Genomic DNA, 16,479 nt, shown 5'->3' with positions numbered 1-16,479 from the left:
GAGGTAGGAAAGGGGAATAACAAAATGCTGAAACAAGGACACAGGATGACCCATTGTAACAATGATACTTACAAGACACTATATTGGAAATGAATTTTACAACTTTGGGTGGGAGGAGCTATTGGGGAGATGGGGAGGGAAGGGATAGTAGAGAGAAACAAAGTAGGGGTAACAATCTTTGACAAGAAATGTACTTATCACCTTACTTATCACCTTACCTAACCCCTCTGTACAGCATCTTTACAATAAAATAAAATTACAAAAAAGAAAAAAAGAGATAGAACAAAAACACTCTGTTAGCACCTCGATAGCACTTTTAGTTGATGAAGGCATGCATTTACATCTTTATAAAGCATGAAAAAGTAACAATGGACGTACTCAAACAAGTGGAGTCGGGATCCATTTTTGGCTTGTTCCCATACATTGTGGAACCCACCAGCTTTCGCTGATCCTTGAATGAGAACCGATAAGAAGCCCCCAATCATGACGACCATCTGAAAGGCATCCGTCCATACCACCGCTTTCAATCCTCCCTGAAATGGAGCAAACGCTGAGAAGTCTCCAATGAGGCCTGAGATCCTTCTAGCTGCAGACTGTTTTCCAACTAAAGATATTATCCACTCACTATTCAGTCAGAATTACTGAGCTGTTATATGTCAACTGATGTGCTGAACTTGGGGATAACATGGTAAATGCAGAGAGAAGTACCTAACAACTTTGCTGAGTTTACAATCTAATGGGAGAAGGTGATTATCAAGTAGTAAGACGATTACTTTAAATTGTGAAAAGTGTGATGAGTGTTACTGGGAGGACATGGTCTTAAGAAGTGAATATTTAGCTAATTCCAAAGGATGAATAGCGATTTTCCATACACAGAGAACCAAGAGAGGGTTCGGACAGGATGGATGAAGGCAGGAGAAATGAAAGAAAACTGTTAGATACCAATCAAAAGTGTGTGTAACCGAAAGGAGAGATTGATACATTTTCTAGAGGTCAGTTAGATCCTAATAATGTGACTAAAACAATTTCTCCAGAAATAAATGAGTTAGATGATGAGAGGAACCTTTTTTGTTTGTTTGTTTCACAGATGTTATGTTGTGTGGATAATTAATTAGTAAGGATGTGGAAACTTTATTCCAACCACTTATGCCCAGGAAGATCAACAGATTGAAAGAGATAGAAAGAAGTTGATGGAGTTGACACAAATCCAAAGAGAAAAAAATCAAAACAACTCATCCTTCATTAAATACAAGCAGTAAGGTGAGAAGGAAATCAAGGATAGTTAACATGAGTCTAATGAGATGTTTTGAGACCAGTGACAATGAATACATTTTGAGAACCAGAGAAAGCTGAAAATAAGAAAAAAACTAGGAAGAAAGGTTCCATCTAGATATTCATGGAGAAATGAGATTTAATAGCTGCCAGATGGTCAAATACAGAGCTTCAAGAAAATGAATCTAGTAGTAGAAATCAGGACATAGTGAAAACACACAAGTTTCAAGCAATAGTTACAACACTACTACCCTTTTTCACTGAGAAGCTTTAAAAAAATCTACAAGTCCATCTTATGGTAGGAAATAGGATCCCTTGAAGTCAACACCAGTTCTCCTAATGTCAAATTCTAGTTTAGAGCACCAGGGCCAAAGGAAAGACGAAACAGAAAGAATCTTCAACATTCCACATATAGAAGCCTTTAGGACATTAAAGCTGAGATAAGAAAACGGGGGAAGATGAAGTGAAGTGACATACAAAAAGAGTGTTTTGAAAATGAAGCAATTGGAAAATGAAAGGATATGCTATTCTTAACATTAAAAAAATAGAACTATTCCAGCTCACTCCTCCAGAGTGTCAAGAACTTCTGTGGAGAGCTGACAATTTTACCTTTAGTTGAGAGGAAGATCCTGGAGTCACCCCATTAATTATTTTTCTTTAAAATTAAAGTTTAACTTAAAACTAAATATTAAGGTTCCTGCTATAGGCATGCTAATGATTTTATTCAAATCCTGTTTGGATGAACAGTAAATGCCTTACCGTCTTCCTCCTAGATAGTACGATCTTAATTTTCTTTAAAAAATATTAAACCTTCCTAATTAAAATCTCAGCTTCGGGGTCTAGTAATATGAAGAATATTAAAGTCTTCGGTTTTAAGGAACTGTTTGATAGAGGTTATGAAAAACTCTGCAAAAACATCAACTAGATATGCAAGGAAACAAGTGCAAAAATATGCATGAAAAGTCATTATGAAGTCTTATCTGACTCAAAAACCAATTCTCTCTGTCTCTGTCCTTCTTCCCACCCCCAATCTCCCTTAGGTATATAATCAGTTTGTATTGTTTGGGGTTTTACGTGCACTTCCAATCATGAACCTTTGGATGGAGGGAATAATCCTTTAAAGTCAACTCCAGTGGTATTTCCAACATAGTGTGCATTTGGATGGGTTTCCAAGTAGAGACTTCAGGGGATCATACAGATTAGTGAGATTTCATTTAAGTGAGATATCTCTAGTGTAACAAAAGAGAGATGAAACAGATGTGCGGTAAGATGCACATACTGAGAGATTTGAAATGTATATTGAGAAGTTGATTGAATGAACAGCAAGAAAATGTGGTTAATAAGATGGCGTGAAGAAACGGCTGTTTTAGGAAGGCTAGTCTGACTGAGGCAGGCTTCTCGTGTCAGCCAGACTTCTGAGTCTCTGCTTGCCCTACGTTTTCTGTGCTTGCTTTCTTCTCATGCTGAGATCCTTTGAAGATTTTTAAGCTTAAATCATACTTTTCCATTTTAATTGAATTATTTAAATGAGATTCCATAAAGTTTGGCTATGCGTTTTTTTTTTCTTTTGTGATGAAACAGAGTTTGAACTAAAGGCCTCATGCTTGCTGAACTAGTTTGCTCTGCTGGTTCTCTACTACTTAGGTCATGTCCCCTAATCCTGCTTTTTGCTGGTAATTTTGGAAATGAAATCTTACACACTTCTCTGGCCAAGCTGATTTTTAACCATGATTCTCTAAATCTCAAACTCCTGAATAGATATGACTAATAGTTTGAGCTACTAGTGTCTGGCTTACAACACCTATTTTCAATGAAAATTTAAGGAAATCTATGATCTCCCAATACTGAAGTTTTATAAAATTTTTAAATTTGCTTGTTATTTCTAAATTATATGATACTGTTTTACAATTATGAGGTAGAGCATTCGTTTCCTTAATCCTTAAATTATAAATAACAAAGGCTGTTATTATTGACATCTTTCATATTATAAATGATATAAAGCAGATGATAAAATAATAGGCTCTGTAAAGTGATAATTATCAAGTGCTACAAATTGTCTAAATTAACTAGATCCCTAGTATAGTTTAAGTATCCTTATCTGAAATGCTTAAAAGCAAATGTATTTCATTTTTCAGTTTTTCAAATTTTGGATTACTATTAGAGACTTTATTACCTGCTCCTACCTAACCTGAAAATTCAAATCAGAAATTCTTCAAAAATTGAAATTGTATCTTTTGTACCTTTAAGTAGTTTGCGCTTATCTATCCTTTATTCACCATCTTTCAATTAAAATAATTCTGCCCAGGGAGAACACACGTGGGTGTTTTGCTCATCCTTCCTCGTGTGGTTTGTTTTTGAGTCTGCGCTGTCCTGCCAGCGTGTAAGGCGTATCCCTGAATCCTACCACTGTAGGAGCACCTGCTCTCAGATCTGTCCCCTGCTTCCTGCCTAGGGATCATGCCTTCCAAATTCTACTTCTGATCATTTGCATATTTAACATATTTTATTATGTTACATTAGTTTTTGTAAGTTTTATTTTAAGGGAAGACATATTTATGGGGGGTATAATACCCTGAGCAATACCAACAGCGAACCAAAGGTTGTCATACCTAGCATCCATTCTTCTATGAACAGGTACCTCAAAATAACTCATCTGTTAGAGTCATCTGAGACTCAAATTTGTGATAATTCATAATTAGTGGGAATGGAATGGAAAAAATAATAACATTTTACAAAGTAATGATAGGATTTGCAAAGAGATATAAAATCACTTTAAATTGTAGGTTATTGTGCCTATGACATCAAGTGTATGTGATATAAGCATGAAGCTAAAATACATGGATAGTGTGTAATATAGTAATATGTAAATTATTCTATTTTTCTTTGTAGGAAAGAAAGAGAATCCAACTGAGTTGAATCTACTGCTATACTTTTTCCTGGTGAAGTAGAAGCAGCAGACATTGCAAGGACTTGCAAGAATAAAAAACTCATTGACCAACAATAATTGCCCAAAGAATTCTAGGGTTCTACTTATTGTACCAATTATATAAATATTGTATAAGCACCACACAACATACTTGATTAAAAACTGAGCATGTACAAAGCATATGTGAAGGGTGTATGTGATAAATTTCTAAAGCATATAAAGATAAGCTTCAAATTAGATTTTAGATTTGAATATAATCTAAGCTTATCTACAAATGCCAGAGTAGCTATAGAATTCTTATGTTTATAAAATACCAACCATAATACAAGGCCACATGCACCTCTATGTTTATTGCAGCACTGTTCACAATAGCTAGGATATGGAAACAACCCAGATGCCTCACTACAGATGAATGGAACCAAAAATTGTGGTACCTATATACAATGGAATATTATGCAGCCATTAGAAATGACAGAATAATGACATTCGCAGGGAAATGGATGGAACTAGAAGAAATCATATTGAGTGAAGTAAGCCAAGAGCAAACAGACAAATGGCACATGGTCTCCCTGAAAAGTGGATGTTAAATCCAAAACATAAGGTGATATGACAAATTCAACAAGACTTGAGAAACAAAGGACCTCCACTCATCTGGTCAAATCATTACTAAATGACCCCATGCTGCTGACTGGACATACGGAATGTATGTACACATCGGAGGGAAACTAGGAGGAGGACACAGAAACAGAGGGAAACAGGGAAAAACATACAACAGTGGGACCCATCACCTGCACTGGACATCGATCAAAATGAACTAAGCAACTCAATGGCAGTGATGGGAGGGAGGGAATGAGCAGGAAAGAGGAAACAGCTGACACAAACCAAAAGGAAAGAAATGTACATATCACCTAATGTGGAAGAAATAACTGTATTGTCAAAGATCACAGAATTCATAAACTTTATAGACCACAACAAAGACAATTTGCCCCATGAAGGTTAGAATGTGTTTGTAACTTTAACTATCACTATCCCACAATACTGTGAAATTTGTGAAATTTATATAATCACTTAATAACAATAAAAAATTGCAAAAAATACCAACCATATTCTTGCTCTTCCATACATACATTATTGTTAAACTACTAGAGAATGAAGCAATGTATTCCATATGGTTTATAAGTATTATTAGGAACAAATATTGCATAAAGTGGCCTACCTTCTGATCATGGAGATATTGTTTTATTAAATTATCTCCTATTAGGCAGGACTTCCTTCCATGACTTCAGAACTCAATTCTTCCTAATGGTTGGTACTGAGAAGAATTTTAAATAAAAACAAAACAGCACCTTTTCAGGAAACCATGACAGATAAGCTGACTTGATTCTATTTTAGAACAGCCATTCTGCTGATTTTTGATGGCTTACTCTTAAAGATTTCTCTTATCTCATATTAGGAGGTACTACTAAATATTGTTTTCACAGCTAGATACATACCACTGTACAGTAGAACGTGCAAACAATTCCTGTTGCAAACACAGAGCCCCAGAGATCAAACCCAGTCACTAAAAAAGGAGAAAAAAAAACATTAAGTTTCTCTGAAGAAGGTTAAAGAGCAAACTTATGAGGAAAGTTTACAGTGCTTCATAGAAGGCAATAATTTGCTCAGCTCTAAGCAAGATTATGTTATTATCTTTTTATTTTCTAAGCTAGTCCATACATTTAATGTAATTTTATAGACTTACATTTTTTTCTAAGACTTGATACCTTCCATCTTTGGTACAAATGTTGTTTTACTGCATTTTTTGTTTGCTTAAATAATTTTGAATAATCTGAACATTAATGAGGAATCAACTTCTCATTATAAGCACAGAGCCTAATTAGATGGAATAATGAGGACTTGAAATATGTTTAAGATTATTGCACAAGTTATTTTCTTGTTTTTGTCTTCTTTTAATTGTGTTTCTAGAATTCGATTCTCTTCAATGCATCAACTATACAAATTAGTGCAAGTATTACAGACACCTTTTACTCTTGGCTCAGAGTATCTAATTCATGATGTCTAGTGAAAGGGATCCTATATTAAAATTATCTGGCTTTGTGCTTATGAATATAAAATAGCTAAGCTGCTATAATTTTGCTGATAAAATAAAACAAATCAAAAGATAATTTGAACTGCTTGTTTACTAACACACAACTTTGGTGAAGCAAAAATCAAGAAAAAATGCATTAATTTCCAATGCTCAAGATATTTTATGCATATTTCTGTAAATTGAGAATTTAGGAACAAAAGAAGTGTCTATGGTCATTGATAACTCACCTTGATTGAGTGCCAGAGCAGGCGCGTACACCACCACCCCTGTGTAGAGAATCTAAGGTAGAAACAAAAATGAAGAAAGAGAGATGAAAAGGGAAAACTAGAATGTTCATTCTTCCATGCCTGTAGAGATTTCTTTCTTTCAACTTCTTCAACAAACATTTCACTACTATCTACTGTAATTTTGAAGCTGTTCACCATTACAGTTAATTGCAGAGAAGATGTAAGTACTAAGTAGTGGGAGAGGGGTGGAATTTTAAAATGCTGCTGGCCTTGATTGAGATATGGTGGCTATGTGTAGTATACTTCTAAGGGATACAAAAAAGTAAAAGCTTTTCACAATAAAAATACGTACAAAAAAAAGAAAAAGCTTCAAATTAAGCTTTAGATCTACCAGCCCTCTGCAGTTTCCCCATTCAACATCATGGGCTCTATGTTGACTTCATAAGAAACTTTACTGAAGAGTAGATGCACATTTCAGCCATTTGCTGAAATTCTAAATTTAGAGTGGCTATGGGAAAGGACTGATGAGAAAAACTGTGCAAAGGAAGATTAGCAACAGAAGATACCTGCATAATGGTTGCATCTTCTAGTTCTCAGAATTATAATTGTCATGCTGATAGATATGGAGTCAGAAATCACATTATTCTCAATAGAATGTCACTATCTACAGATTGCTGAGAGGGTTTCTAAAAACCGACATTGGTAGCAGGTCAAGTAGAGTTACATTCCTTTCATCTTGCTTACATCCTTCAGGCCTGAGTGGGAGCTTAGCTTAAGAGAGAAGAAAGTTATCTTCTAGTAGAAAGTGCTTGGTGGAGAGTAGGAAATGCATGGATTGTTTGCCAGCAGCATGCTTGTGACATCATGAAGGTCCCCCAACTCCTGAAGGGTAAAGAAGCCATAAAAAGGAAGATGATGCTTTGATTAGGAAAACTATCACAAATAAATGAATAGAAACAAAGAAAATTCTAGTTTAACTAAGTTTAGGGATTTAAAAATATATCCAGTCAGACATGGTGGTACATGCTTGTAATCACAGCTTTTAGCATGTGGGGAAATAAATATTTGGAATTTTAATCTCCCATGCACTGGGCTACACAGTGAGATTTTTGGTCTCAAAATGTTAAAAAAAAACTGTTATCAGACTATTCCATATTTAAATATGGAATATGAGTTAAATACTACTAGAATATGCCTGAAGAAAGTACCTTAGTGGCTTATATTGTCTGTTTGTTATTTTTAGTCCAGGCACATGGAATCTAAGGCAATGTGGATGGCTCTCAAGATAATCACGTACTCTAAAATGCTACATTTGGAAGAAGAAAGTGGCAGCTAGTCCAGGAATTCTGTCTGTAGTTAATCCCCCCCTGACCCTCCCCCCCCACACACACATATAACAGCACTGTAACTGTATCTGGAATCTACTTAATGTCCACAGCGGCAGCCATTGCCCCTTACCGTCTGCACAATGTAAATGACTGTTGCTGCCATGCGGACTGGTTTGTTGAATCGTAGTTGTAAGTACTAGAGGGAGCAAAGAGAAACAGGCATCAAGTGAATTTTAGGTAAGTTATTATTGTTCTTTTATTTCTTTTGTGTATGTATATGTATATATATATACACAAAGATTTATAAATTTATACAAATATACTATATATATATTATCTTTACTTGCACAAAAGAGTTGCCATTTAACAAAGCAGTTTTGGACTTAGGAGTTTATGCAAAACATCAGGGGAAAATCATGAGGTGTTATAAGTCAAACATATCAAAACCCAAATCTCCATCTTGCTTGTCATCTTGCTTGGAGAAAAGAAAATAGTGATTATTTTAATCCAGGCCTTCTTATTTTCTGCCAAGAGGAAAGATAGATGGTTGGATCCATTCTTTCTTTTCATATTTCTTCTACCCCTAATTTAGCTATGTCCTTTTTCTGCTTCTAGACCACTGCTATAAGCCCCCTATATGGGATCCCTCATACTAAGTCATGTCCATCTATTCCATTAGCAAATTTCTGACACATCAACTCTTCTATTCCATTAACCTGTGTCTGACATGCTGATTCTTAAGAGTCTGGATCCTCACACCACTTTTTCCCTCAATATCATGGTTGAGTTCCTGAAAAGAGTACATCTCAAATTTGGTATTCCAAAACCTCTGATGTCTGACTATACCTTTATACTATACCTATCTGCTTTTGGTCAGACTGCTACATTCACAATATTTATTCTCCACAAGAAATCATGGAGTCAAATGGACCCTTGTTTGAAACAAAGACTCTTGGCACTTCACATTAGCCTATTTTTCATCAATTGCCTTGTTAGATGCCTCACATCCGCAGGCAAAGGGTCATCATAACTCTAGGGAGGCTGGAATTCAGGGGAAAACTTCTAGTAAATACTAGAATGAAGGAACCATAAGATATTCCCACAAAGGTAGGAAAAGTAAATGAAGAGTTGAGATTTTCAAATATAAAACTAAAAGTAGTGCAAAACTGGTGGTAAAGATAGATTTAGTCCCCACTGCATGCACTTGGGAAGGTCAGTTTACCCCCATCAAACTATGCATTCCTCTTTCTAACATACACACGAAAAGAATCCAAGCACAGGGCTAGCAAGATAGTGGGATCTTTGTGAGGAACTAGCATGGCTGCAGAAGCCAAAGATCAGTGGCACTTACTGAGGACAATGACATCTACATGTATGTGATTATTGGCAAGGGTCTCACTCAGCCATGATATAAGCCAGAAGCGTAATAACTAAGTGACCTGGATTAAAAAAAAAACTTCTTTGAATTCTTTGAGAGAGACTACCCTGAGGAATATTCTATACTTTCCCCTAGAGTTCCCTCGTGGGAATGAGTTCCTGCTATTCTTTAATGATAACCTGCTCTAAAGTGCACCTTTCATGACTTCCTTTCTTTGCAAGGCTGATTTTGTCACTTCTTTTTTCATGCTTACTGGAAGGCATAGGTGAGGACTGAAGTCAATTTTCCAAAGTGATTTCATTCAAACACTGATATCCGAAAAGTAATAATATTCAAAATATTTTTTCTGGGGAAATTCAACTTAAGATGATGCTATGTCCAGTAGACACAATTCAAAGTGGGTTTTTAAAGTGTGTCTATGATGAGATGTGTCCTCTTACTGAAAAAAACCTATTTTTCATCAGGTAATGAACCCATGATAGCCATCAGAGACCAAGCATTCCATAGAGGAGCTCTCTGGTCTTTGTTCCCCTAGACTAGCAAAGTTCTTGCCAGCATTCTGATGGCAGTCACATAGATGGTCCCAAGCAAGCCAACCAGAATTCTTTACTGTATTGGGGATCTAGTAGTTCTCTACTAAATTGCTGATTCACAAAACTGTGAGCAAATACAATAGCTATAATGAGATATATAATTTGGAGTGGTCTGCTATACTGCAATTTAGAAGAGACAACAAAATTTGACACCATAAATGAAAAACTATAATAGCAAAAATTAAAATAGATAGTATTGGCTTTGGGGACTAAGGAGCTCATGATATCTGGGAAAGCTGAAACTATTTCTCAAAGCTGGAAAAACTGAATGTGGGAGGCAATGTTTTCTTTTTGTTCTTCTCAGTTTAGTTTCATTTAATTCAGTCATCTCTATAACCTTAGATAAGTGGAAATGGTAGTGAAGAAAGATAAGAGAGAAGTCAGATTTCTGGAATTTTACTATAAAATTTTCTGATATCTCACTTGGTGAAACCAGCCCTCTATTTTTTTTTAATCCTTGAAATGAGAGAGACTATTTCAACTCGAAAATTCTAAATCTAAAAGAATATATGTGCACTTTCTTCCAATTTAGTCACTCATTCAATTATGGTCATCATTGATAGATTTATAAAGTACATAGAGAAGTTCCACAAAAACATTTCATATTACATGCTTAGCTTTCAAGTGGTCAAGAATGGCATTTAACACCATCATGACAGATTATTTCCAAGACCTCAAATCTGATACAGAAATACTCTTTTCTAGCAGAAGATATAGCTACTCCTCTTCTCATGTTGCCACAAGCCCAGTCAACACAAATCTATTCTTCATACTCCTTCCCTCTTACTCTATGTTGTGAATTCATTAAAGAATCCTGGTGTCCACATCTTAGTTTCCAAATACCCAATTGAAATATCTCCCATTTTACTGTCTTATTGCTTTTATCACCACCAACATTACGCCAGAAGACTCACAGTTTAACCCCTGAGTCAGCAGTCTACTATTGCAGCAGTACTACAATTATTTTTGACATGCAATTAGTAATGGACAGTGCTGGGGTTTGAGCTCAGGCCTTGCTCTTGATAGGCTGCCACAGTACCACTGAGCAAAGCTCTAGCACTGTTTTTGTGATTATTGTAGGATGGGATTTGCACTCAGGAACAGGCCTGACCCATGATCCACCTATTTTTAGGCTTTCCATTTTAGTTAGAATCACAGGTATGCACCATTGTGTCCAACTTCCCTCCAATGGAGAAGGAGTTTCACAATCTTTTCTGTGTGGGCTACCCTGGAACTAGTATTGTCTCAATTGCATCTTCTTGTATAGCTTGGTAGGACAGGTATGTGTCATTGTGCACGCTTATGGGATGAGAAGGAATGTTCCAAATAGTTCTACCCAGGCTGGCCTTGAATAATTATCCTCTCATTCTCTTCTTTCCAAGTAGCTAGAATTATAAATGTCTAGATGGTTTACAAAAATATTTTATGACACCAATTACTATGCTGAAATAGTAATCAATAACTATTTTTGTTGTTTTTTGTTTTGTTTTTGTCAGTCCTGGGCTTGAATTCAGGGACTGGTCATTGTCCCTGATTTTTTTTTTTTTTTTTTTTTTTGGTCAGTCATGGGGCTTGAACTCCAGGGCTGAACACTGTCCCTCGGTTCTTCAACTCAAGGCTAGCACTGTACCACTTGAGCCACAATGCCACTTCTGTTGTTTTTTTTTTTTCTGGTGGTTCTTTAATTGGAGATAAGAGTTTCACAGCTTTTCCTGCCCTGTCTGGCTTTGAACCGCGATCCTCAGATCTCAGCCTCCTCAGTAGCTAGCATTATAGGCATGAGGAACTGCTGCCCGGCTTGTCCCTGAACTTTTTATTCAAATCTAGTGGTCTTCCACTTGAGTCACTGATCCACCTCTGAATTTTTTGTGACTAATTGAAAATAGGTGACTCATGGATTTTCCCGCCCAGGCTAGCTTTAAACTGTGATCCTCAGATGTCAGATTTCTTAGTTGCGAGCAGTAAAGGCATGAGTCCGTGGCACATGGCTCCCTTCACTACTATTATCTTACAAAAAAAAAAAAAACACCTAATTTGTCAAAATATAAACGTGATTAGAAAATGACCACAAACATAATGTAAGGGAGAAATAAAAAGTAAATAGAAAGAAAGAAAAAGAAAAGCAATTTGCAGAAAATTATATAATGAATAAAGGCTCAGAGATCACTCAGAAGAAGTAATACTGAAATGAAAACTTCATCATTATAATAAATTGAGAAATATTAAGTATTTCAGAAGCTATCTTGTTTAAGAAGTTCATTAGAAATGAGATTTTCATTTATTAACTAATGCTAATAGCAATAGGCTGTATTAATCAATCCATGGAAAAGAAAAGAAGAAAATAATCTTAACTGAAGTGAAAATAATATGAGGAGACTAATTATAAACTATCCATGAATAGATAACTATAACATATGATATTTCAAATGAGCTAAGCCTAATTTATAGCATGAGTGTGAGAACAATTCCTGTGCCTTGACACGGCAGAGCAGTAATAAAATAACACAGAGGGCATCATGAGGTCTGGAAGTTCCACTGCGTATTGAGGCGTTTAACCACTTGTCTATTTCTGTATAACACTCCCAAAGTGATGGGGTCAGACACCAAAGAATGAATATTTTGTACAACTTTGAAGTTAGCAGTTCTTCTACTCATTTCACCAGGGCACCAGTTGGCTGCAGTCAACTGCAAGATTAACTGAGTGAGGAGTAACCCAGGGATTCCTCCTAAGTCTGCCAGTGTGTTGTCTACTAGCTAGTACATTCTTTTTTGTGGGTCAACTCGGGTTCCAGAGTCTACACAGCTGTGCCATCTTCCTTACACAGCAATATCAGGGCCTCATTCCCAGAGAACAAACACAGAAGGGACATGTCTCCTGAGGACTCTGCCCCATACTCACATTATTTTTATGACATTCCATTCATCCAAGCAAATCAAGAAGTAAGGAACTATGACTTACCTATTTTAGTGTTTAGCACTAAAAAGGATACTTGAAAGGCATATCTTTGAGTGGAGAATGAAAGATGTAAAAAAAATGAAAGAAACCCTAGATGCTGTAGAGTATTTTACATATGAGGATAGCAACCAATAACACAATCTCTGACATAGGATCAACATAGCAACATTTACTCCTTACAGCTGTCCTTTGAGATAAATTTTATTGCTATCATTATTTCACACAGATTAAAAAAACAGGTTGAGAGAAGAAATTTTCCCCAGTTATGCAGCTATTGACCAAGTAAGTTTGAGATTTTTAAGCTTTATATTATACTGACAAAATAGAGCAATGCTAGTTTTAGCAGAGAAGGTCTATAGTTAATTGGAGATGGTCCAGTAAAACTTGCATGATAACAAAACACTTAAGTGGAAAACCAAAGAAAGCAAAGGATTGAGTCAGAAAAATAAAGAACTCCCAGGATGGAAGAATAGGATGCCCAGGTCCCCAGGTAGGAGTGTAACTGGCAGGTTGGGAGATAGCAAAGAAATTGGTATATTGGAGAAGAGCGAGCAAAGGGGATAATGGTGAAAAGTGAGATCTAGGTGGTGCACAGGTCGAGTTCCATTGAACAGATGCCACCCTTATAGATACATGTGAGGAACTCTGCTTGTTATGTTAACTGCAAATGATGACGTTTAGCAAAAGGGGAGCAGGGATATCAGATGGCTTGAATGCATAGGACACATAAAACCGTTGAAATATTGCACCGTATGCTCCATGGTCCTTTATTATAACATACTATTTACTACATACTAATAATTTCTGCAAGGTTACATTATGGCATAGGACTTAAAAATCTCATCAAATGTCTTCCTTCTTCATTGTCCTATGTAGGATATAATAATAGAATAATAAAAGTTCTCAAAAGTTAGATTACCTGAGTTGGAGAAACTCTCACTTGAGAGATAGATGCTATTGAACGGGTTAATTATACGTGCCTCACACTTTTATTAAACTGTATTAACTAGGAGTAGTGTAATAACCAGTGGGACCCCATCAGCATGGCCCTGTGGCCTGGCCCGCTGGAGGGGGCGGAGCATCAAGAGGTGAAGATCGAGGCAGTCCATCGAGGCGTGGTTAAAGATAACAAATTTACTTACACCATTTACAGCTTATGGGGGTCTGCGACTACCTTGTCCTGGGCTAGATATCCAGAACCAAGAGCAGCCTCCACCACCAAACCTCCAAGCCTCCAATAAGCAGCCCTGACCTTTATTAGTGGGTCTGCAAACCACCAAATCAGTCGGTCTGTAGACCTCCAATCCCAGATCTCCAAAGCTCCAAAACTCCAAAGGTCCCAAGGGGAAGGCCTGTTCCTTTCCTCCCTTCCTCCCTCTCTGCAGGCCTCTCCACTCTCCACAGGCCTACCCTGCTCTGCTCAGGTAGGCCCCTCTTTCCTGCTTTTCCCTCCTAGCTCCTCCCCCTCCAGCCGAAGTTGTAAAGTTCATTTTTGACAAAACGACTTGTACATCTCATTGTTGCAATGGGTCCATTGTATCCCTATTTAAACGATTTGTTTTTTTCCCTTCCCCTCCACAAATTATACCAACATCAAATACAATGAAAGCAGGGGTTATACTGTGAGGAAGGGACATACAAAGCAACAAAGAAATAATCTTATAAATATGTTAGAAACAATCGCAAGAAAGAAAAAAAAATTGAATACTTATCTTGGGGTTCATTTCCCTAACATCAACTTATCTGACCTTTTCTGCTTGTCTCAGACATACACTAGTTATTGCAAGTAAGGGAAACCATGGGACCTATGTTTCTTTGGGCCTGGCTTAGAATTGCTATAATCAAGAACTCTAATAACAACAGATGCTGGAGGGGATGTGGACAGAAGGGAACCTTACTGCATTGTTGGTGTGAATGTAAACTTGTTCAATCACTTTGGAAAGTAGTATGGAGGTTCCTCAAAAGACTCCACATAGACCTCCTCTATAACCCAGCAATCCCCCTTTTGGGCATTTACCCAAATGATCTCCAGGTAATTTCTTACAACTTCAAAACCCCTTTCATGAAAAAAATGAATTATTATAGTCTACATAAAATTACTATATCCTTCATATTCTGAGAAATGATCAATATAATCATATAAGCTGATCCATTTGGTAGTGGGAACGGCTTCCAGTATTTCTCGGTGTCATATGACCTTCCTCTCTCAAACTTGGAGAATTGTATTATTTCATTTGTGTGTTTGCTTGCTTTGGTGATTCTGGCTAGTCCTTGGGCTTATTAGGTTGGTATTCAAACCATTGAGCTATATCTTTATCATGTTTTTTTTTTATTCTAGCAATATTTGTGAATCTCATTTTCTACCTGGGCATCACTTAACCTATGTTAGGATTCCTGGCACATAACATAGTGTCTAACTGTTCATTGTGTCTAACTGTTCAAAGTGTCTCAAATTTTTCTTCTCAGGCTGACCTCCAACCATAATCTCAAACAATTCATGCTGACAAATGACTAGGATTATAGGCATCAGTCCTGGATACCTGGTTAGACAATCCTTTTTAAATATATATTATTTTGTTATAACCAAAAGCCAGAAGCCACAGTTTTGGCTCTCTTCCCCATTCCCCCAATTACACATGATGTCTTTTTTATGACATGCAAGGCCTTGAACAATTTTCTTCAATTCCAAGACTTTATTGTCAACATGATATATGTTAATAGAGGAAAGAAGTCTTATAAAAAGTATTCAAATAGAGTGAAAATAGCAACCCTGCTTGAAAGAAAGAATATGTCAGCTTCCTTACCTCATAGGTGCTGGTGATGCCAGATCTGTAGAACACAGGTATAAAAACCTCAGATGTAAATGTGACGACAAAAAAATATGAAATGAAGAAAAATATGAAGGATGCTCCAAAGCGGTAGACATCTGCAGGGCTTCCCAGGACAGTGACAGCCGACATGAAGCTGGCTGTCAGAGACAAAGCTACAGGGCCAAAGCTCATTTGCCTTCCTCCTACCAGGAACTCCCCAGAGGTTGCCTTTTTCCTTTCCTTAATAGCAAAGAACACGCCAATTCCTGAGGAAATGACAAAGAGGGCTGCAAATACAACATAATCCCAAACTGAAAAGCTCTTCATCTTTATGCTGGGAAGTATGACCACAGAAAGTTGCTTCCAATCAGGTCTCAGTAAAAAAAAGATGGACTCCAAGAGCGAAACTTAGAACAGCCACTGCTTTACTGAGCAGGCTGGGATTCTTTGAGGAAGATGAGGACCATAGGCATGCTTACAGGTCTTCAGATACCAAGTAATACTCAGGAAATGAATCAAGAAAGAAACTGTTGATGGAGCTGATACAAGAGATGAGAATTTGAAAATCTGACCCTGCACAAGAGCTTTCTATTCTTCTCCTGAAGCAGAAACCATAGGCAAGAAATATCACAGCTCTTCTGAAATTAACCACTGGGACTGGAATGGACTTGCTAGATAATCTGCTTTTTTATCTTCTAGATTTGTTTTTAACAAAGTTAAACATTACTAGGAAGCTTCGAAGTGATATTGACCATCTCAGCATTTTTAATTAGTGAAATGGAATCTGAAAATGCCAACAGAACACTCCGGGGTTGTAGCTCTCCTGATTGAGGGAGGGTGGAGGATGCTGTACTTGCAGTTGCCTAGGTGGTGAATGTAGAAGGTAAGGAGCAAAGAACT

The 16,479-nt window shown here is 36.8% G+C and overlaps 1 protein-coding gene across 1 annotated transcript in view; it reads right to left on the bottom strand.

Moving 5' to 3' along the window:
• The window catches only part of Slc5a12 (solute carrier family 5 member 12), a 52,177-nt gene extending 36,161 nt beyond the window's left edge, over positions 1-16,016 (bottom strand). The window contains exons 1-6 of the mRNA XM_042691329.1: positions 15,968-16,016; positions 15,574-15,936; positions 7,973-8,038; positions 6,515-6,566; positions 5,692-5,759; positions 379-533 (exon numbers count right to left, since the gene is read on the bottom strand). Of these exons, the coding sequence (XP_042547263.1) occupies positions 379-533; positions 5,692-5,759; positions 6,515-6,566; positions 7,973-8,038; positions 15,574-15,906 (674 nt within the window). The 5' untranslated portion in view covers positions 15,907-15,936; positions 15,968-16,016. The remainder of the gene's footprint in view (positions 1-378; positions 534-5,691; positions 5,760-6,514; positions 6,567-7,972; positions 8,039-15,573; positions 15,937-15,967) is intronic.
• Positions 16,017-16,479: the final 463 nt, after the last annotated feature.

The sequence above is a fragment of the Dipodomys spectabilis genome, unplaced genomic scaffold (genome assembly GCF_019054845.1).
Source record: "Dipodomys spectabilis isolate Male_0828 unplaced genomic scaffold, ASM1905484v1 ptg000145l, whole genome shotgun sequence".
NCBI lineage: Eukaryota > Metazoa > Chordata > Mammalia > Rodentia > Heteromyidae > Dipodomys > Dipodomys spectabilis.
The sequence above is the reverse complement of the archived record's forward strand: the minus strand, read 5'-3'. Positions and strand labels throughout refer to the sequence as shown.